General features: G+C 40.9%; 1 protein-coding gene across 2 annotated transcripts in view; it reads right to left on the bottom strand.

Annotated features, from left to right (window-relative positions):
• Positions 1–19,613, bottom strand: part of PRKG1 (protein kinase cGMP-dependent 1) — a 1,234,019-nt gene that overhangs the window by 1,076,173 nt on the left and 138,233 nt on the right. For both annotated transcript variants that reach the window (XM_036123403.2, XM_036123402.2), the window contains exon 2: positions 308–474. In XM_036123403.2, the coding sequence (XP_035979296.1) occupies positions 308–474 (167 nt within the window). The remainder of the gene's footprint in view (positions 1–307; positions 475–19,613) is intronic.

Raw genomic sequence — 19,613 nt, 5'->3', positions numbered from 1 at the left:
TCAACGACCCAATGGCGTGCAGACTTACACAGTGTAATAAACAGTATTTCTTTCTTTCACCCTATCAGCCTTTCTCCATGTCTAAAACAATACTAGATTCTCAGCTTAATATTCTAAACACAAACCCTTCATACAACTAGTCAACCACTGTATCTGAGTCGTGTTCCACCTCTTTCCAAACTGCCTCTCAACAACAAAAGTAGGGAAAAATGGAACTGTCCCATGTAATACATTACCATCCGTGTACAGGCTGATAAGATGAAAAGGGAATATGTGAATGTCAGAGGATTAGAGTTACAAACCATACCTTCCATGACATACACCAGGGATCCCACATCTCCTTCTTTGATGATGCAACTGTCTTTGCCGTACTCCACTGGGTACATACAATCCACAATCTCCTGGATCTGCGACAGCTCCAGGTTCTTCATAAAGTCATTGTCAAGGATAGCTTCCTTTATGAGATCCTTGGACCTAGGGAAAGAGAGGGAAGATTTATTGGCACAGCAGGCAAGCGTTTTCATAGTCTGAGAAGTTTAGCAGGGCCGTACGGTGTTCTGGCACACTACAGTGCATTTTCTTGTTAGGCATCCAATCATTTTCTGAAAGACCTGAGAACAAAGTAATTCTGTGGCCATTGGAAAGGCACTGAGAAATTCTCCTTTAAACAAAGTATCACTGAATGCACGTGTGACCAACCAAAAACAAGCAAAAGCATATCATACCATTTTGTTTGAGAATGTGTTTTAATCACAAAGACTGTGAGAAAACCAATGGACAAGCACTTTAAATTGATGTTTGCAATTTAGTTTAAGAATAAATGTGAAAAAGATACAACAGAATTTTATGGAACAAATGCTATTATCACTATCTCTACATATAATAAAAGAACATCATGATGTATTGTACTATACACCAGCACAGTAAAAAACAATTTGTTTACTTATTTTTTCTGGCCCTCTTCCACTAGACCTTATGCTCCATGAGGGTGGTCATTAGTTTTTTCTCTACTCTATGCCAAGGGTCTACTATAATGCTAGAGTACGGGTGTTCAAGAATAATATTTTGGTTAAAAAAAATGATAAGAATTGGATTCCTAATTAGCGGTTTGAAAGAACTGGTAGAAATGTGATAGTTCTTTATCCATACCTTACACATTTTCGAGAAAATCTATTTCTGCAAGTGGCTTAAAATGAGGTAACTGGGCAGATAAAACCATTGAACAGGATGTTTTTCAACATGACAGGATTTAGACATGGATGAACCAGGCAGTCAGTGGGAAAGATATTTACAAATTCTATAATTGGGATTCAATGGTTGACAGGAAAATTTTGCAGAGCTTAAAGATGGTGATAATTTGATTCTCGGGGAGAAGAAGTTCCAAATGACTTCCTAAGGATACAAAAATTAAAGAGAAACCAAGAAACGTCTTGTCAGGAGGAACACAATCAGAGAGCTGTTGGAGATAAGATGAAAGCAAGACCTTAACAACACAGAGCGGAAGCAGCACGTTTGGAATTTTATATTAAGAGTGTTAATTTGACAAGTATCTGACTATGAGCTGGTCCTTGTCCACCATTTACTTCACAAGTGGTTCTCAAAGAAATGACCTGAGTAGTGAATACTGACTAAAGTGTTAGCCCTCCCCATTTCCGGGTGCCTTTTCTTCTAGGCCTCAGTCCAACTGGACTATCGCCATCACATGTTATGTTTTGTGATGGTTTTGGTATTTAATAATAAAAAGGTATATATAAAAAATTAAAACAAGTGAAAATTTACCATTATGAAACTATACTTAGAATGGACTGTTACGATGCAATTAAAATTGTTTATGAAGACTGTTAACGGCATGGGGGAAATTCTTATACTATTTTTAAGTGAAAAAGCAGAATACAGAATTGTTTTTAGAGAAAGAGAATATTTTATAAGAGAATGTAGAGATGAAAGAGAAATTTAGATAATAAGAAAATTTAGAATAAGAGAAAACCAGGAGATATCACTTCACGTCTGCTAGGATGGCCATCATCAAAAAGACAAGAGGTAACAAGTGTTAGTGAAGATGTGGACAAGAGGGAAGCCTCGTGCACTGTTGGTGGAAATGGAAATTGGTGCAGCCACTGTGGAAAGCAGTAGACAGGTTTCTCAAAAAATTAAAAATAGATCTACCATATGATCCAGAAATTCCACATCTGGGAATATAACCAAAAGAAACAAAAACACTGACTTGAAAAGATAGCTGCACCCCCATGTTCACAGCAGCATTATTTACAACAGCCGAGACAGGGAAACAACCTAAGTGTCCACTGATGGATGGACACATGGTATGCACGGGCACTTGCGACACACACACACAATGGAATATAATTCCACCCTAAAAGAGGAAATCCTACCATTGATGACAACCTGGATGCGCTTTGAAGCCATTATGCTGAGTGAAATAAGTCAGAGAGAGAAAAACAAATAGTGTATGATCTCACTTATATGTGGAATCTAATTTTACAAAGACACACACACACCAAACTCACGGAGCAGAGATGAGATTTGTGGTTACCAGAGGTGGGGAATCAGAGAAGAAGGAATTGGAAGAAGGCTGTCAAAATGCACAGACTCGCAGTCAGAAGGTAAGTAAGTACAGGATTGTGACGCAGAGCATGATGACCGCAGGTAACACCGCTCTGGGATACAGAGAGAGAATTGTTGGGGAAAAGTTTTCTCTCTTTATTGTATCTATAGGAGATGATGGTTGTTAACTAAAACGTACTATAGTCATCATTTCACAATAAATGTAAATCGGACCACCATGCTGTCTGCCTTAACCTCATAGAACGACACGTGTCAATGATTTCTCAGTAAAACTGGAAACAAATTACCAGCTCGACGGAATTACACGTGAAGACCGGTGCAAACAGAATGTGACTCTCAGTAAAATGGCAGGTGAAGAAGGTGGTAATAGTATTAACTGCAGTAGCAGTAAAAAAATGGGTAGTAAGAGAGTATGCAATCATGACCTGAAACAATTTTAGAAGGAAATAAAATGTTGGCATCAGTTGCCTCTGGTGACAGAATTATAGGGCTCCGTCAGTTAAGTGTCTGACTCATGGTTTCAGCTCAGGTTGTGATCTCATGGGTTGTGAGATTGAGCCCCGTGTTGGGCTCTGTGCTCAGCGTGGGGTCTGCTTGAGATTCTCTTTCTCCCTCTCCCCCTCCCCCCACTTGCGCCCACTCACTCTCTCTCTCTTAAAATAAATAAATAAATAGAACTATATATTTTTTTCTTTCTACTTTTCTCAGTTGATAAAATTTTCTAGAATGGGCATGCTCTTTTATATTGAAAAATCTTTCATCTTAAAGGTAGTTTATAAAAAGCAACTGCTATGAGGAGAAATAAAAAATAATCTCATTTAATTCTCATTTAAATAATGACATATTTAATACAGATTAGCTATTATTGGCATATTCAATATTATTCTTTACAATAGATTCTTGTTCATACGGTCTCTGTTTAAATACTAATGGTAGGAATTTTCACCTAATAAAGAGACAGCCAGTCGCTAGGGACTTCAGAATAGACTATTTTAAAAGTGAGACTTTTACTTTAGTCTGGCAGGGCTGCTTAGCTGTTTGTTTGTTTAATTTCAGCTTGCCAAAACTCTATTTCTCCTGAGGTAAAGAGCTGTTTCTCTTGAGTCTTCAACACAAGATGCAGAACTCTGTTTCCATGTATGATTTTCATGAAATTTCCTTTCTTAATTCTCTTCACCATCTCTGACCTCAAGAATGGCAGTAGCACCTTCAAAGTCACTCCTGAGATCTATTGTTCTAGGATCATGTTTCCAAACATCAGGGCTTCCTTGATCTTCAGGAACTTAATTTTAATCAAAAGAGTATAAATATCCTCTTGACTAAACATTCCTTTGTTTTCTTTGCATTGAAGAGCGAGGTCATCAATAGGTTCATTTTTTTTTAAAAAGATTTTATATATTTGTCAGAGAAAGAGAGAGAGAGCACAAGCAGGGGGAGCAGCAGTGGGAAAGGAGAAGCAGACTCCCTGCTGAGCAGGGAGCCCAATGCGGGGCTCGATCCCAGGACCCCGGGATCATGACCTGAGCCAAAGGCAGACGCTTAACGACTGAGCCACCCGGGCACCCCAGGTTCATGTTTTCTAATATAATAAAGCCTGGATGCTATCAATGCCAGAATCCCACGTTGTTTAGCTACAGATGGTATCTTACCCCTTGGGAAATATTAATAGTGCTCCATGAAAAATCCAAGCCCTAGAAATGCCACCAGCTTAGAAGTAAAGCCCTCTTGCAAAAAAAAATAATTCGCTCAGTCCAAGGATGACTGAAGAAAGCTGTTTTCTCTTTTCTCATAAGTAGTACTATCAACTTGTTTCACAAAGACATCAGAAAAGGTGAAAAACAATGCAGTCTAACACAATCTCTTAGAATCATCCAGATTTTCCAAATGCTTACCACGAAGTCAGTGGGGAAGGGGAACTTCAAGAGGCTCTTGCGTCTCACATGTCTTTTTAAATGGAGGACATTCAGTCTTAAGTCTCTGAAGAAACACATTAGAGGTGTTCATCCATGCATTTGTAGTCACTTTAAAACAAACTGAGAAATACACAACCTACGTCTTATCATTTATCCCTTCGCACGAGTCTTGTCCAATAACACATTCACCTCTGAAACATCACAAATCATCCATCTCGTGCCCCTGTGTGGTGTAACTCGAAGATGTTCTGGGCGGTGAGAAATACTTAATGCCCTGCCTCTTCATGCAATTTTCCCTTAAGTCCTTTTTCGCGGAGAGCTTGAAATGTTAGGTCAACTCTCATTAGTCTCCACCTGCTCCAACCCTATAGACTATAATCAATCAGAGCCTCCACCTCACAATCCTGTGAGTCTTTTTCTTCCCCTGAAGAAACAGTCGAAGACGCTCACTGTAACTAAAATATGATGGTGCACGTGAGACCTGTGAGGGGTGTTATCATCGGTGTGGGAGCTAGGGAGAGCTGCTATCACAAGTTCCAGAAGGCGGCTATCTCCTCTCGGAGCACATATTTTAACAACATGCTGCATGAATGCGGCAGCCCGACCTGGGGGCTGTAAGAAGCAAATACAAAGATCTTGATTTTTGATCCTTCCTGTCTGCTTCTGTGTATAAACAATCTCTTAAAAATTTTTTTTTCTTCCATGCTCCAAATGTGTGGCTTTCAAAATACAAATACAATAAAAAGAACTTAGTTATTTTGAGCTAGCCCTATTGATTTGTCATCATCAAGTTGTCAGCCTCTGAAATATTGGCCATATACAATATTGTGCTGGTAAACTGGCTCTCCAGAAGGAAAAAAAAAAAAACCCTGGTTTGTAGCATTTGCCAATTTTTATGGTATAAATACTCCCACCATAGCCAATTTCAAGCTACTAATGTAAAGTCAACCTGCTTGCAAAATTCCTGAAAATTTAACAAGCAGTTCCTATATGAGCCAGTAAGAGTTGGCTCCAGGACATCGCTGGAGATAGATTATTTTTCTAACACTCTAAGAATTTAATGTGCCTTAATTTATAAGTGCTGAAACCAACATGACTATCTTTTCCTTCTTTAAAAATGTCATTAGCTGGTACAATATCCCTAGCTAATTTAATGCCAGGATTTCCAGCCATGGGTCTTCCCAACGTTCAAGTTTTAGAAAAAGAACTGGAAAGTCCACATCCCCATTTACTTATTGCAGAGAAAGTTCCCGAATAGGCACAAAGAATATTTTATAGAAACTGTCTTTCTACACAATCTTAGGTAAAAATGGGCAATTCTAGGGAAGTGTAGGGAAACGTACACCCACCTCTCTAACAAGGAAGCCAGCAATTTTCACTATCAGTAAACGGAGCCTCAGTTTTCTCAACATTAACCAAAGGATATTGTACATTGCGGTTACTACAGAGTAGGCTAGCAATAGATATGCAGCACCAGCCTTATTTCAAAGAGTGGGGAAGGTTGTTTCAGGCTGGGGGTTGTGGGTCATGAAGGCATCTCTGAACTAAGGACTACATGACAATAGGATCCAACCATGCAAAGATTGTGGAGAAGAGCATTCTAAGTCGAAGAAAAAACACATACAAAGGGGCAGAGGTTGGAATGAGCTTGATCTGTCCAGAGACTCGAAAGGAGACCTCTGTGGCTAAAGGACAGAGTGAACAAGAAGCAAGGGGACAGGGGAAAGAGACTGCAGGTGGGCAGGGGGAGGGTCTCAGAGTTCCTCGAAGGCTGGGAGAGAGCTTCAGTGTTTTCTAAAGCCTCAGGAACGCAGCGAAGGAGTAGAAGAGGTGTGGTTGACAGCTGATGGATCAGACATAAAAAATAAATAACACAAATGTACTTTAAAATATTACTGAGTTCACGGAAGTTTTCTGCCATGTAGTTCATTGATTAATGGATGCTAAAGCATCCATGGTAATAGGGAGAACCCTTGTCTCATAAATCCTACATTTTCTTGGACTTTGAATCACTGACTCTCAGGCAACTTTTGCATATTAGGAAAGAATGAGGTTTCTTCTCCGATTTCAGGCTATCTTCAGAGGCATAGAATTTTCTCTCCATTGACAGCCTCTCTCCCATGCCAAACACACACCAGGTAATAGCAAATATGACCAAGCGGGCCGTGCCCAGAAATGTGAGAATTAATAACTGGTCCCTCCCTTTGACAAAGACTTCCAGGCACTTAAAAAAATAGCCAAAGCTACTAAATGATTACTAAGAGTGAAAATCAGCCAAAGCAGTTGAAAAAATGTTGTATAAAACTTCTGCAATCAGCTTCTTGGCTACAAGAGCAAAAACAAGACTCACAATCTCATTAGCTCTCAGTGGTCAGTTTTACGCTCATGTGTCAGGAGAAGCAGTATTTTAAATGCAGTTTCAAAGCCACCCTGACATCAAGTACAGTCTCTGCAGGTGGCACCTCAGAAGTCCAAACCTCCACAGGCGGTTTACTCAGATAAAGTCATCGCAAGGCCCCTTAAAAGTCGCTAATGTGGGGAGTCACTGCAACAGGGTAACTCCATCCACCCCACTGTGAAATATTCGGGAGTCACCGAATTTCTCTTGTAAGCAAGAGAAACTCTTGGATTCGTCTTCTCGCTGCCCCAATGGTTACAATTCTGTCCAAATAATGGGTCCTATTTCTTGTCTGATGGCTTTCCTAAATGAGCTCTGTAGGTAGAAGCTGGCTGAGAGCAAAGAAATATCAATCAGCCCCCATTTCTGAAAGATAACATTTAATCCTGCAAAGCTACTGACCAATTGAGAGATTTCCTCAAAAGTGAAAATCAGCTTTCAACAAGTTTCAGACTGTGTTTTCACATCAGCCAACTCTGTTATGGCTCTCCCCATCTTGTAGCAAAAACGGTCATGAAGAAATCAAAACGGTTTGCAGCATTCAGACCAAAAATCAGCACCTGACACAAAACACGGGAATCGCTGGGCCAAAATATATGATAGCAACATAGTTCTGATGAATCTTTTATCTATTAATTATCTATTAATCTTTTGTCTATTACATGCATTGCGAATTTTTTGTCTATTACATGCATTGCGAATCTTTTGTCTATTACATGCATTGCAAATAATTTCCAGTTGCCTGTTCCCTTCTAACATTTACCCTATGGTTCTAAAATAGATGAGTATCTAAATGAAATTGAGATATTTTAACTCTAAAGAAAAAATCATGCTTGGGGCAAGGAGAAGATGGTTAACCCATAAAGTCTATGTGCCCTAATATCACATCAGCCTTCTCCTTGTTAACTAATACTCTGCGCTCATTCAAACTAACTAGGAACAATATGCAGTAGCTCCTGAAATCACTGCTTCGACGTTAACAGATGGAGCAGACTCGCACTAATTAAAGGAAAAGGAAATTATTGTTCTTTGTACGTGTTCACCAACTTCCAAAAACTCAATGTGAAAGCCTTCCATTCAACTATTCAAGTCATTCAGCTCTCTAGAGATGCATTTTACAGCTACTTCACACTAGTGAGCCTAACTTAAAATAGAACAGTCTCCAAAAGAGCCCAGATCAAACTCCCATCCTCTGAACTTCTCTTTCACATCATGGAAGTCGAAATGTGGGGTTTCACAGAAGTACCATCAAGTGCTTTCCATGTGAATAAATAAGACCATCCATATTACATTACAGACTGTAAGAACTATGTGGCCTGGTCTACTGTGAATTCACTCTATTTTTAAAGTTTAGATCCCTAAACGGCAAAACAGAGTAATGATTAAGAAGAGAACATCTGACATATATTTACATGCCCAATCACAATTCAACATTTTGAAGCAATTGTTTCTCTCTCAAAACACTCAAACAATTGAGATCAGTTAGGATGTAGTTGTTTCCAACAAGATCAAGCTGATCACACCATGAACACCCATGCAGTTCCTCATCACCCAGGGGGACCCTGCCTCTAGGTCATAGATCGGGTGCCATGATGTTCTGTCTAGCTCTTGAAAACCCAGTCATCACTGTGTGTTTATACATTGCCATTTCAACGACTTCAATGGCTTGATTTTAAAGTTGGTCATCAAAGAAATCATTTTAGAAAAATTTCCTGTTGTTCAGGTACTTCTCAGATTTAACCTCTGGGATAAATTGTCTTACATTTTAAATTACCTTCCATTTGTTTGAATTCAGCAGCAGGAAAATAACATGTTTCTCTATCAACTGCCCACCCCCAAAATAGTGTGTATTTTCTCTTGGCTGGAAATTATAACTTGGGTCATTCATTATTTCCTCCGCTGATGCTTCCAGGAAATTCAAGCCAAATTTAGCCTCGTTACAGTGACCTGCAGGTCTTCAGGAACAGATGCTCTATTTTGATGAACGTGGTTCCATTTCATCTCCAAACACCTTAGTTTGCATTAGGTCTTTAATACATTAGATGCTTTGAGTTGGCCGGAAGGGAGAGGACATATATACTGAGAAACTCTCTTTTGAACAATGCACATTTTAAAACTAGACAATCATGCTCCTGGTTGTAAAAGCTCTGTGGTCTCCAAGCTTCTTAACCGAAGTGTAGAAAATTAATCAATGATGACAGCATGAGATCATAGCGGTAGTTATACTACCGCTGCTACCATTCATCACATGGTTAATCATTGTTCCTCAGCGAGGAGCCTTAGCTCACGGAAATATCACAAGCACTTGCTGAGTTTGCCATGGGGGAACTGAGGTTCAGTCCAGTGTCCTGCAACTGGTACATGACACGTGAGAGTCAGGATATAAAGATAAACCCATTTCACTTCTCAGCCTCACTCTACTAAATTGTCTCACTTAACGCCCACAATATAAAATTGTATCGATAATTTGAATAAATTATCCCAATTATAAAATCCAAAGGCAAACATTCTTTCTCACTTATCTCTACTTCTGCAAAAGTAAGAATGCCATGCTTAGATAATATGACCTTTTATCTGGAGAGAGCACTGCATGCTTTCAAAACAATTCCCTATCTAACATTTCATTCTATTATTGCCACAAACCTGTGCAGTAGGTAGAACAGATGTTACTATTATCCCTACGTGACAGATAAGAATACAAAGGCACGAGAGGGTCAGATGCCTGCCAAGTCCGTGGTAGAGAGTAAAGTAGAACTCAGGTCTACTGACTTCCGCCTGAAATAAACACGTTTCCAACCTCCGTTCATTACATAGACATTCATATTCTCGTGGCCTCTCTCGCTCTCTCTGTCTCTCTCTCTGTTTCTCTCTGTATCTGTCTCTCTCTGTCTTTCTCAGACCTTCAGCCACAGGGCAGACTCCATAAATCCACTGCACCAGTATCAGCAGGGAACTGTGGTCATTTGACAATAATTCTATAGTATAAGAAAATTCTGTGATGGTTCATTCAGGGCGATTCCCTCTCTGACCTAATTCCTTCTTCACATGAGAGAAGTTCGAACATATCTTGTGGCTCTCACAAGGAGATAACCGCTAATACAGAACCATCCCTTGAATTCAGCAACGGAATTCAACTCATTTTGACTCCAGTGTGTTCACACTTGTCCTCTCATTGGCCTCGAGGACACCCCATTTCCCTCTTTCTCCTTCCCTTCCTAGAAGCCTGCCTCAGATGGACTTCATATACAATTCAAATATGGAGGGGAAATAATTTGCACAAAAGTTTACTGTCCATTTGGGTGAATGTCTGTATTTGAATTCAAAATAAAAAGAGGGGCGCCTGGGTGGCTCAGTCGTTAAGCGTCTGACTTCGGCTCAGGTCACGATCCCAGAGTCCTGGGATCGAGACCCACATCGGGCTCCCTGCTCCGCAGGAAGCCTGCTTCTCCCTCCCCCACTCCCCCTGCTTGAAGAAGCCAATGAAAGGAGGAAGGGAAGGAGGGAGATAAATGTGATTTTGTCACTTGAATCCACTATCTATTTATCCCTTTGTATCACACTGTCCTTTAGGAGTCTGTCCTGTTTGGTGGCAAATAGTGAATATTTATTATATTTCCAGTGCAACAATTCTAGGTGCAAATTCTGCCACTGCAGGTAAATACAGATAATAGTGATTGATGGGCTTAAAACGCAACCATAATTACCCACAAAATGATTGAAAAGGTGACCTAAAGTAGCTGCTGACATGAGCACAGTATTTATGGAACGAAGTCATACCTACAAATCTGAAAACCATTCCCAAAAATGTGTCCCTTGTGAAATAAGGTCACAGTCGTCAGTGAGAGAAGGACAAGAAGAAACAGGGAAGCCATGAAGAAATTTAGGCAGGCCATGAAGCCAAGGAGGTTGAGTATAATAAATAAACACAGAAGACAGAGGGTTCATAACACAAAGTGTACTGGAATTGCAAACAATATATTTGTAGGTACCTGATCTAAAACTGTCTGAATGATTCCAGCCAGTCAAAGGGGAGAGACTTCAGGGCTTTGCCAGGCCAAGGTTGCAGAAGTCTGAAACAGGCTATCGAAGGGAGGAGAGTTGGCAGCTGAGCTCGTGGAGTACTGGGTTAAAGCGGGATCTAGAGACACCTAGCTAAAGGAATTAATCCAAAGGGCAGAACGGAGCCTGAGACACTGACCCTTGAGCCTGAGGCAGTTAGATGGAACACAAGGATTCAGGGGGCAGAAATGAGGCAGCACTTGTACAATACTCCCGAGTCAGTGGTTGCCAAGATTTCAAGGGCCTCCTTTATGGAGTGGTTGGGTTATGATACCCACAGGTGAGAATAGGCTACTAAAAATCCAGGGACTGCTAGACAAACACTCTGCACACAGCCCCTCCCAGTTTCTACATTTTTGTCAGTCTCTGGAATGAGCAGAACGTGAACTGACCAAACGGACGTGAAGAGGGGAAGAATCCATGAGAACACTAACTTTCCTCATGGGCAGAGTCCAGGTACAAGGAGAGCTGCCAAGAAGAAAGCCCCTGAAGTATTTTTATTTGAGGTGCTTTGGGACATGTCTCACCTTATCCTCCCAATAAAAACTTCCAGAAACAAATCAATCATGCAACTTAGCAATATGGTTGATATAACATTTCACTTCCATCCCACAGCCCTTCTCCAAGACTGCAGGGTTCTCAGTCTTACACAGTAGTCTGCAGGTACCTGACCCTTAGATCCGTCCCTCCATCCACCCACCAAGCATGTCCTGAGTGCCTCATTATGGCACCGGGAAGACAGGGATGAGTGAAATAGAGTCCTTGTCTTCTCAGAGCTACAATTCTAGTAGGAGAGGAAACACGACACAGAGATCAACAAACAAATAATATTGTTAAAACAGAGAAAGTGCTTGGAAGGTTACAAAATGGGTGCTGAATGCAAACTCAAGAGGAAGGCTTCTTTGGGTTCTGAAATAAGGACCTCTCTAAAGGCTGGTTTAGACGGGGCCTTGAAGACTGTGAGAAAGAACTGGATTCTTGGTGAAATGAAAAGCAACTAACTGAGAGAAACAAGGATAGTGAATGACACGGTCTGATTTGTATTTTTAAGAGATCACTTAGGATTGCAGTGAATGAACTGAGACAACTGCAAGTAGGAGAGAGGAAGGAAAGCTCAGGAAAGTGCTACTGCAGTATTTTCATGCAAGATATAGTGATGGCTGAGGTTAGGAAGGGGACAGCAGAGGGGCAGAAGTGTAAATAAACTCAAAGTATATTTTGCAAGTAGAAGCTATGGGACTTACTGCAGGTCCAATGAGGGGAAAGGTAGTATTTTGTTAACATACCACCCGAAGCACTCGACAGATTCAGGGCAATCCCTATCAAAACACCAAGAGCATTTTTCACAGAACTAGAACAAATGATACTAACATCTATATGGCACCATAAAAGACCCCAAAGAGCCAAAGCAATCTTGAGAAATTAGAACAAAGCTGAAGGTGTCATAATCCCAGATTTCAAGATATACAATAGGGGACTGGCACAAAAATAGACACAAAGATCAATGGAGCAAAACAGAGAGTCCAAAAGTAAACCCACACTTATATGGTCACAAAGGAGGCAAGAATATACAATGGGGAAAAGGGAGTCTTTTCAACAAATGGTGCTGGGAAAACCGGATGGCTACCTGCAAAAAAATGAAACTGGACCACTTTCTCACACCACACACAAAAATAAACTTCAAATGGATTAAAGAGTAAACGTGAGACTGAAACCATAAAATTCCTAGATGAAAACATAGGGAATAATCTCTTTCACATTGGCCATAGAAACATTTTTATAGATATGACTCCTGAGGTGAGGGAACTAAAGCAAAAATAAACTATTAGGACAACATCAAAATAAAAAGCTTCTGTACAGTAAAGGAAACCATCGACAAAATGAAAAGGCAACTACTGAATGGAAAAAGATATTTGCAAATGATACATGATTTGATATGACCTGCCAAAGGGTTAGTAACCAAAATATATAAAGAACTTCCACAGCTCAACACCAAATAATAATAGTGATAATAAATATCCAATTAACAATGGGCAGATGACCTGAAGAGACATTTTTCCAAAGAAGACATACAGATGGCCAAGAGATACATGAAAAGATGTTCAACATCACTCATCATCAGGGAAATTCCGATCAAAACCATAAGATACTACCTCACACCTCTCAGAATGACTAGAATCAAAAAGCCAAGAAATAACAAGCAATGGCTAGGATATGGGAAAAAACAAACCCTCCCCTCGTGCACTATTGGTGGGAATGCAAACTAGTGCAGCCACTGTGGAAAACAGCACTGCGGTTCCTCAAAAAAATTAAAAATAGGACTACCCTATGATCCAGTAATCCCACTACTGGGTATTTACCCACAGAAAACAAAAACAGTAAGTTGAACAGATACATGCACCCCTGTGTTTATCACAGCATTATTTACAGTAGCCAAGATATGGAAGCAGTCCAGGTGTCCATAGACTGATGAATGGATAAAAAAAGATGTGGTATGTACACACACACACACACACTGGAATATTACTCAGTCATATAAAGGATGAGATCTTGCCATTTGTGACAACGTGGATGGACCTAGAGGGTATTACGCTAAGTGAAATAAGTCAGACAGAGAAAGACAAAGACCATATGATTCCACTTATAGGTAGAATCTAAAGAACAAAACAAACAAACAAAAAAAACAAAAAGCAGAAACAGACCCATAAATACAGAAAAGAACTGTATGATGATTGCCAGAGGGAAGACGTTGACGGGATGGTCAAAATGGGGGAAGGGGAGTGGGAGATACAGGCTTCGGTTATGGAATGAATCAGTCCAAGGGATGAAAGGCACAGCACGGGGGATACAGTCAATAATACTGTAATCGTGTTGTATGGCGACAGATGGCAATGACACTTGGGGGGAGCATAGCATTAAAAAAAAGTTACAGAGAACCCAACCAGCCTGGGACTGGGGTCCAGGGGGAGGAGCTCACAAAGATGATGGAAAAATACCAGAAATAGCCAAATATAGGTCAGGGAAGGGAGGGAGAGGAAAGGTTTCAAGGAAAAGGAATGGCTAACTTTTCCTTCTGATTCTTGCCAAAGGCACATTTCCCAATATGATTAGTTTTAAATCACTGGTCTTTGTAGCTTTGACATGATTTAATTATTCATCATAAATGAATATTATGCTTTAGTCACAGTAGGCACTGTTCTCCATTCTGCTAACTTTTTTAATCACTTAAAAATACTTTTACTATGGCTTTATTCCTCAGATTACTTTATTTTTTTATTTTTTTTTTTAAAGATTTTTTTATTTATTTATTTGAGAGAGAGAGAATGAGAGAGAGCACATGAGAGGGGGTACGGTCAGAGGGAGAAGCAGACTCCCTGCCGAGCAGGGAGCCCGATGTGGGACTCGATCCAGGGACTCCAGGATCATGACCTGAGCCGAAGGCAGTCGCTTAACCAACTGAGCCACCCAGGCGCCCATTCCTCAGATTACTTTAAACACAAGGGTACCACGGCAACTGAAACCACCTGGAAACGGAAGTACTTGAAAGGAAGCCAGTAAGACTTATTACCATTGCTGTTATCCTCCACATTTAAAAACACTCACACAACACACAGATACCATATATTCTAAGCAGACCCTGTTAAAGTCTGCAAAGTTCACGGTGGGAAGGGTACACAGAGCGAGGGCCACATTATCTGTCTAAAAAGAAATCCGAAATACTTGAAGAGCCTGGGCTCCTCCTCAATTATCAGAGCAAAGTTGAAATCAGCGTGAATTAAACCAAACTTGGACGGCCATCTTTGGAGTGAGAAGGATTCCTCAGTGTGCAGGGAATACACTTGTTAGCAGCCTGACAGCATGATCCCTACAAGAAATCTTGGTTTACAGATTTGATTCTCAGACCAAGTTCCTGCAGACCAAGAGCCCTTATGCAGGAAAGCAGCCAACAGAGAACAGGGAAGTGACTCAATATTAATCATACATTGACTCATTCGACATCGTAGAAGCCTCATTACCCTCCCCTTCATTTATTTCCTGGGCCCAGAATTGTATCGTAAATGACACCATTCAGAGAAATGACTGCACCATGAGGATCATTAAGATTTCTGTGCTGAAGATAGTATTTAGGAGTTTTGAATGCCAATAAAGCAAAGCTCATGCTTGTAGTTAATAAAATGAAGATCTCGTTTCACTTTTGACTCTTGAAACTTTACTACCATGTGTGTTCTTTATCTCTTACATCAATGGATAATTTTAGCCATCAAACCCAGCCTCTTAGCAACCTTAAATTCTTTTGAAAACACGGTGGAGGGTAAATATATAAGTAATACTTTTTTAAAAAAGATTTTATTTATTTATTTGTCAGAGAGAGAGGGCACAAGCAGGGGAAGCGGCAGGCAGAGGGAGAGGCAGGCTTCACACTGAGCAAGGAGCCTGATGTGGGACTCAGTCCCAGGACCCTGAGATCATGACCTGAGCCAAAGGCAGATGCTTAACCGACTGAGCCATCCAGGCATCCCATAAGTACACACTTTTAATTAAAATTGTATTTATTTATTTATTTATTTATTGAGAGGAGAGAGTGCACATCCTTGAGCGGGGATGGGTCTGGGGCAGAGGGAGAGGGAGAGAATCTTAAGCTGACTCCCTGCTGAGCATGAAACCTGATGCAAGACTCGATCTTGCATGAAATCAAGAGTCGGATGCTTAACCGAGCCATGCAGGTGCCCCTAATTATAATTCTTCATTTCCGTCTACTTTTTTCTAAAAGATGACATGCTAAGCCACCTGTCTCTCCACATTCAGTTTATGCCCACTTGGGATTCTGCTGAAATACCAAGGACCAGATGCTCCATTGCGCACTTGTACAAAATTCGGGCAAATAGTTTTCTTACCCTCTCGAAACACCCCCAATCAGCTTCCATAGTGCACTGTGGGAACCCCCAAAATGTTGCCTCCTTTCCAAAATGAAAAATCCTGAAACTAACTTTCAGCTTCTCATGGTGCCATGTCATACCTCCTGCAAAATCCAATTCCATTTATTCTCACAGCATACCAGCATTTTCTTGCATGATTTTTTTTAAGATTTTATTTATTTTTTGACAGAGAGAGAGAGATGGTGAGAGCGGGAACACAGCAGGGGGAGTGGGAGAGGGAAAAGCAGGCTTTCCGCAGATCAGGGAGTCCGATGCGGGGCTTGATCCCAGGACCCTGAGATCATGACCTGAGCCGAAGACAGACGCTTAACGACTGAGCCACCCAGGCACCCCTCTTGCATGATTTCTTTAACTAAGCCTTGGCTCAGCCTTCAGTTATCTGCCACTTAAACCGGTATGACCTTTACTCCCCATCTAATATCAAATGGTCTTTAAAGACGTTATTCCAGCTTATTATTCTGAACTGGTCACTCAGCTTGTCATAACATAAATCTATCATAAACCAAACCCCTGCCTCACCAACTCCAACCTTGAATCCCCTCTGGGATTTGTGATGATTGCTTCCCAATCCACTGGGTTCACCCCAAATTTGTTGTCTTCTATTTCTTTACCTGTTGCCCCCCCTTCTTTTTTTTTTTTTCAGAAAAAAATTATTTGGCATGCCCTACCTTATAGCAATATCAATAAGGGTTCTATTAGGTCCTATCTTTGTTTTGTTTTTTTAAGATTTTATTTACTTGAGAGAGAGAGAGCACACACAAACGGGGGGAAGAGGCGCAGAGGGAGAGGGAGAAGCAGACTCCCCACTGAGCAGGGAGCTCGATGTGGGGCTCGATCCCAGGACCCCGAGATCATGACCTGAGCCGAAGGCAGACACTCAACTGACTGAACCACCCAGGCACCCTAGGTCCTATCTTTAAGTCACTATGTAGAATGTTCTCATTTAAGATTATCAGCATATTTCCATGTTCCAATTCTTCTCCACCCACACTGGGGGCTGAAGGGGGGTAGAGTCAGTTGGAGAAATGTTTTTAGATACCCAGGACCCACCTCCACAATCGGATTCCAGTTGTCTGGGTGTTGGTGTATGTGCTGTCACACACATGTTGTAGCGGGGGAAATAGATTTTAATTGCAGGGTCACATGTAAAAGTAGTTTGGGTTTTGTCAAACCTCAACCCTTATGCATAGTTTACTGGTTTTTCTCCCCAGTTTTTAAGTTCCTGTTCCCTTTAAACTAATCAATAAAATACGGCATGATTCACGTATTGTCTGTCCAAAATCACATCTTGGAAGACAAACAATGCGGCAGAAAATACCACGCTTTCTCTTGAAGTGCAGCCTGAAAAACTGTAAACGCTAAGCCCTAAGAATAAAAGAATGGCACACACCGAGAGCCCCAAGAAAATTCTCAGTTACATCTTTGCCTGAAGGCAGACCAGAGACAGAAGTCACCAGGATATTTATTCTCCAAAATACTCTTTCCTTTGTATGAGATCAACCTAGTAATTTTTGCTCTCCCTCCCTCCCATCTTTCTCCCTCCCATCTCTCTCCCCCCCCCCCCCCCGCACCTGCCCCCTTGGACTCTTTCTCTGCTCTTCCCTCCCATCCTCCCTGTGGCTCCTCTTTCTTGTCAACCTACTTAACATTTATAGTTCCCTGGGCTCTGTGCTAAGCCTTTTTTCTCTTTTAATTTACCATACTCTTGTTGGGTAATCTTGCTGAAATTACTACCTCTATGCTGATGACACCTAAATGCACATCTCCCAACAGACTTCTTTCTAGAGTGCCAGCTGGAAGGCTTCTTGCCCACACAGGTACGGTCACAACTGAATGTATCTTCCTTTCCAACAAATCTGCTTCTCCTCTAGAACTCCCAGCCTTGACTATTAGCATCACCACCTGCCCAGGGCTCAAAACAGGAGTCAGGAAGCCATCCTTGATCTTCTCCCCTCCCTCACACCCCCTGCCCGTGTCTACCTCTCCCACTTTCCTAGAATCTCTATGCTCCCAATGATCTCCATGCCACTGCTAGTTTAAGGTGCCTTCAGCTCTCCATGCAAACTTGGCACTGATTTGGAGACTTCTTAATCTCCAAATCAGTCCCCCGCATCCATACTTCAATCTGTCCTACACACCGCAGTGATGTCTTAAAAACAAAACAAACATCTGCATGTGAAAGGTGTGAAATCCAAATCTAGTTTGTACCGAAGTTAATAACATTGTACCGATGTGAGTGTCGTGGTTTTTACACTATACTACAGTTTATATAACATACTGTGATCATTGGGAAAATGGAATGAATGGTACTCTAATGTCCTCTATCCTTTTCTTGCAAATTCTTGTGAGTCTTAAATTATTTCAAAATAAAAAGTTACAGGGGAAAAAAAAAACTCTGATTATATTCTCTGCTTTCTGCCCCACCCCTTCTTAAAGCCCTTAGATAGCTTCCCTTAAGTAAGACTGACATCCTTACATTGACTTTCAAGCCCACTCAAATTCTGGTCTACCTCATGCTCCATTTTCCTTTTTGGACTCCTACTACAACCATACTAGTCTTCTTTTGATTACTCAAAAAGGACACTCTCTCTTGCCTTAAGAACTACACATAAGTCATTCCCTCTGCTTAGAACAGTTTCCCTAAATCCTTACTGGGCTTATTATCTGCCTTGTTCTTCAGATCTCTGCTAACTGTCCCTTCATCCAGAAAGTTCCCTAGGCATTCTCTACTGATGCAGCCCATCAAACTCGGCTGGTAGTTCTAGAGGAGAAGCAGATTTGTTGGAAAGGAAGATATATTCAGTTGTGACCATACCTGTGTGGGCAAGAAACCTTCCAGCAAACTAGGCATTCTCTACTGATCCAGGAATTCTCTACTGATCCAGCCCATCAAACTCTTTTTCATACTAGCTTTCAGGACCTGGCAGCACCTTTGATTTCTCCTTTGATCAAATTCATCATGCCTGAAATGTCTTGCTCAATATCTCCCCTCACTCCAGTCGTCCATAAATGTAACATGGTCAAAGAATTAAGGATTCTGGTGAGAAAGGATTTGTTGAATAAATGAATTAATGAATTTTTTAAATTGCTGCTAAAAATCCAAATTCTTCATCAACTTCACCATTCTCCAAAGGAGTCTCTGTATTGTAAATACATTGGTATATTGAATGATAGTCTACTTTCCTATAATTACCAATACTTTTATGAACCATCTTATGAACCAAGATTTGGGGGCAGCAGTAGACCAAATATTACAGACTCTGGGGGGGGAAGTGGTATGTCATTCCAGGTGTTCAATAACATCAGAGAGGAGTTCAGAGACATAACTACAATGTCATAAATATCTAATAAAGAAAAGGAATTAAAATATATATTTTTGTTCTAGAAATAGCTCTATAGGAAGTCTACGGATTCACATCCAATTAAGTGTAGATCCTCGGTCTACACTTAGACCAAGGAGGATCTACAAAAGGCTGACACTGACTATTATTTTCTGCACTAGTACCTGCCCTATGTGCTCACCTAGCCACACTCCCAGTGAACTCACAGACACACCGAGTGCTTGCTACCTCTGTAAACCATCTGCAAGGCGACTGTATGAACGAATGTACAATGAATACTACGTAATTCCAAGAACCAAAGGATTTCCAATAACAAGAAATCAACACTCAGAGATTCAACCCCTGGTTTTAAAAATGAGGAACCTGATAAGATCAGAGTTAA

This window comes from Halichoerus grypus, chromosome 7, assembly GCF_964656455.1.
Source record: "Halichoerus grypus chromosome 7, mHalGry1.hap1.1, whole genome shotgun sequence".
NCBI lineage: Eukaryota > Metazoa > Chordata > Mammalia > Carnivora > Phocidae > Halichoerus > Halichoerus grypus.
Note: the sequence above shows the minus strand (reverse complement) of the source record. Positions and strands in the feature narration are given on the sequence as shown.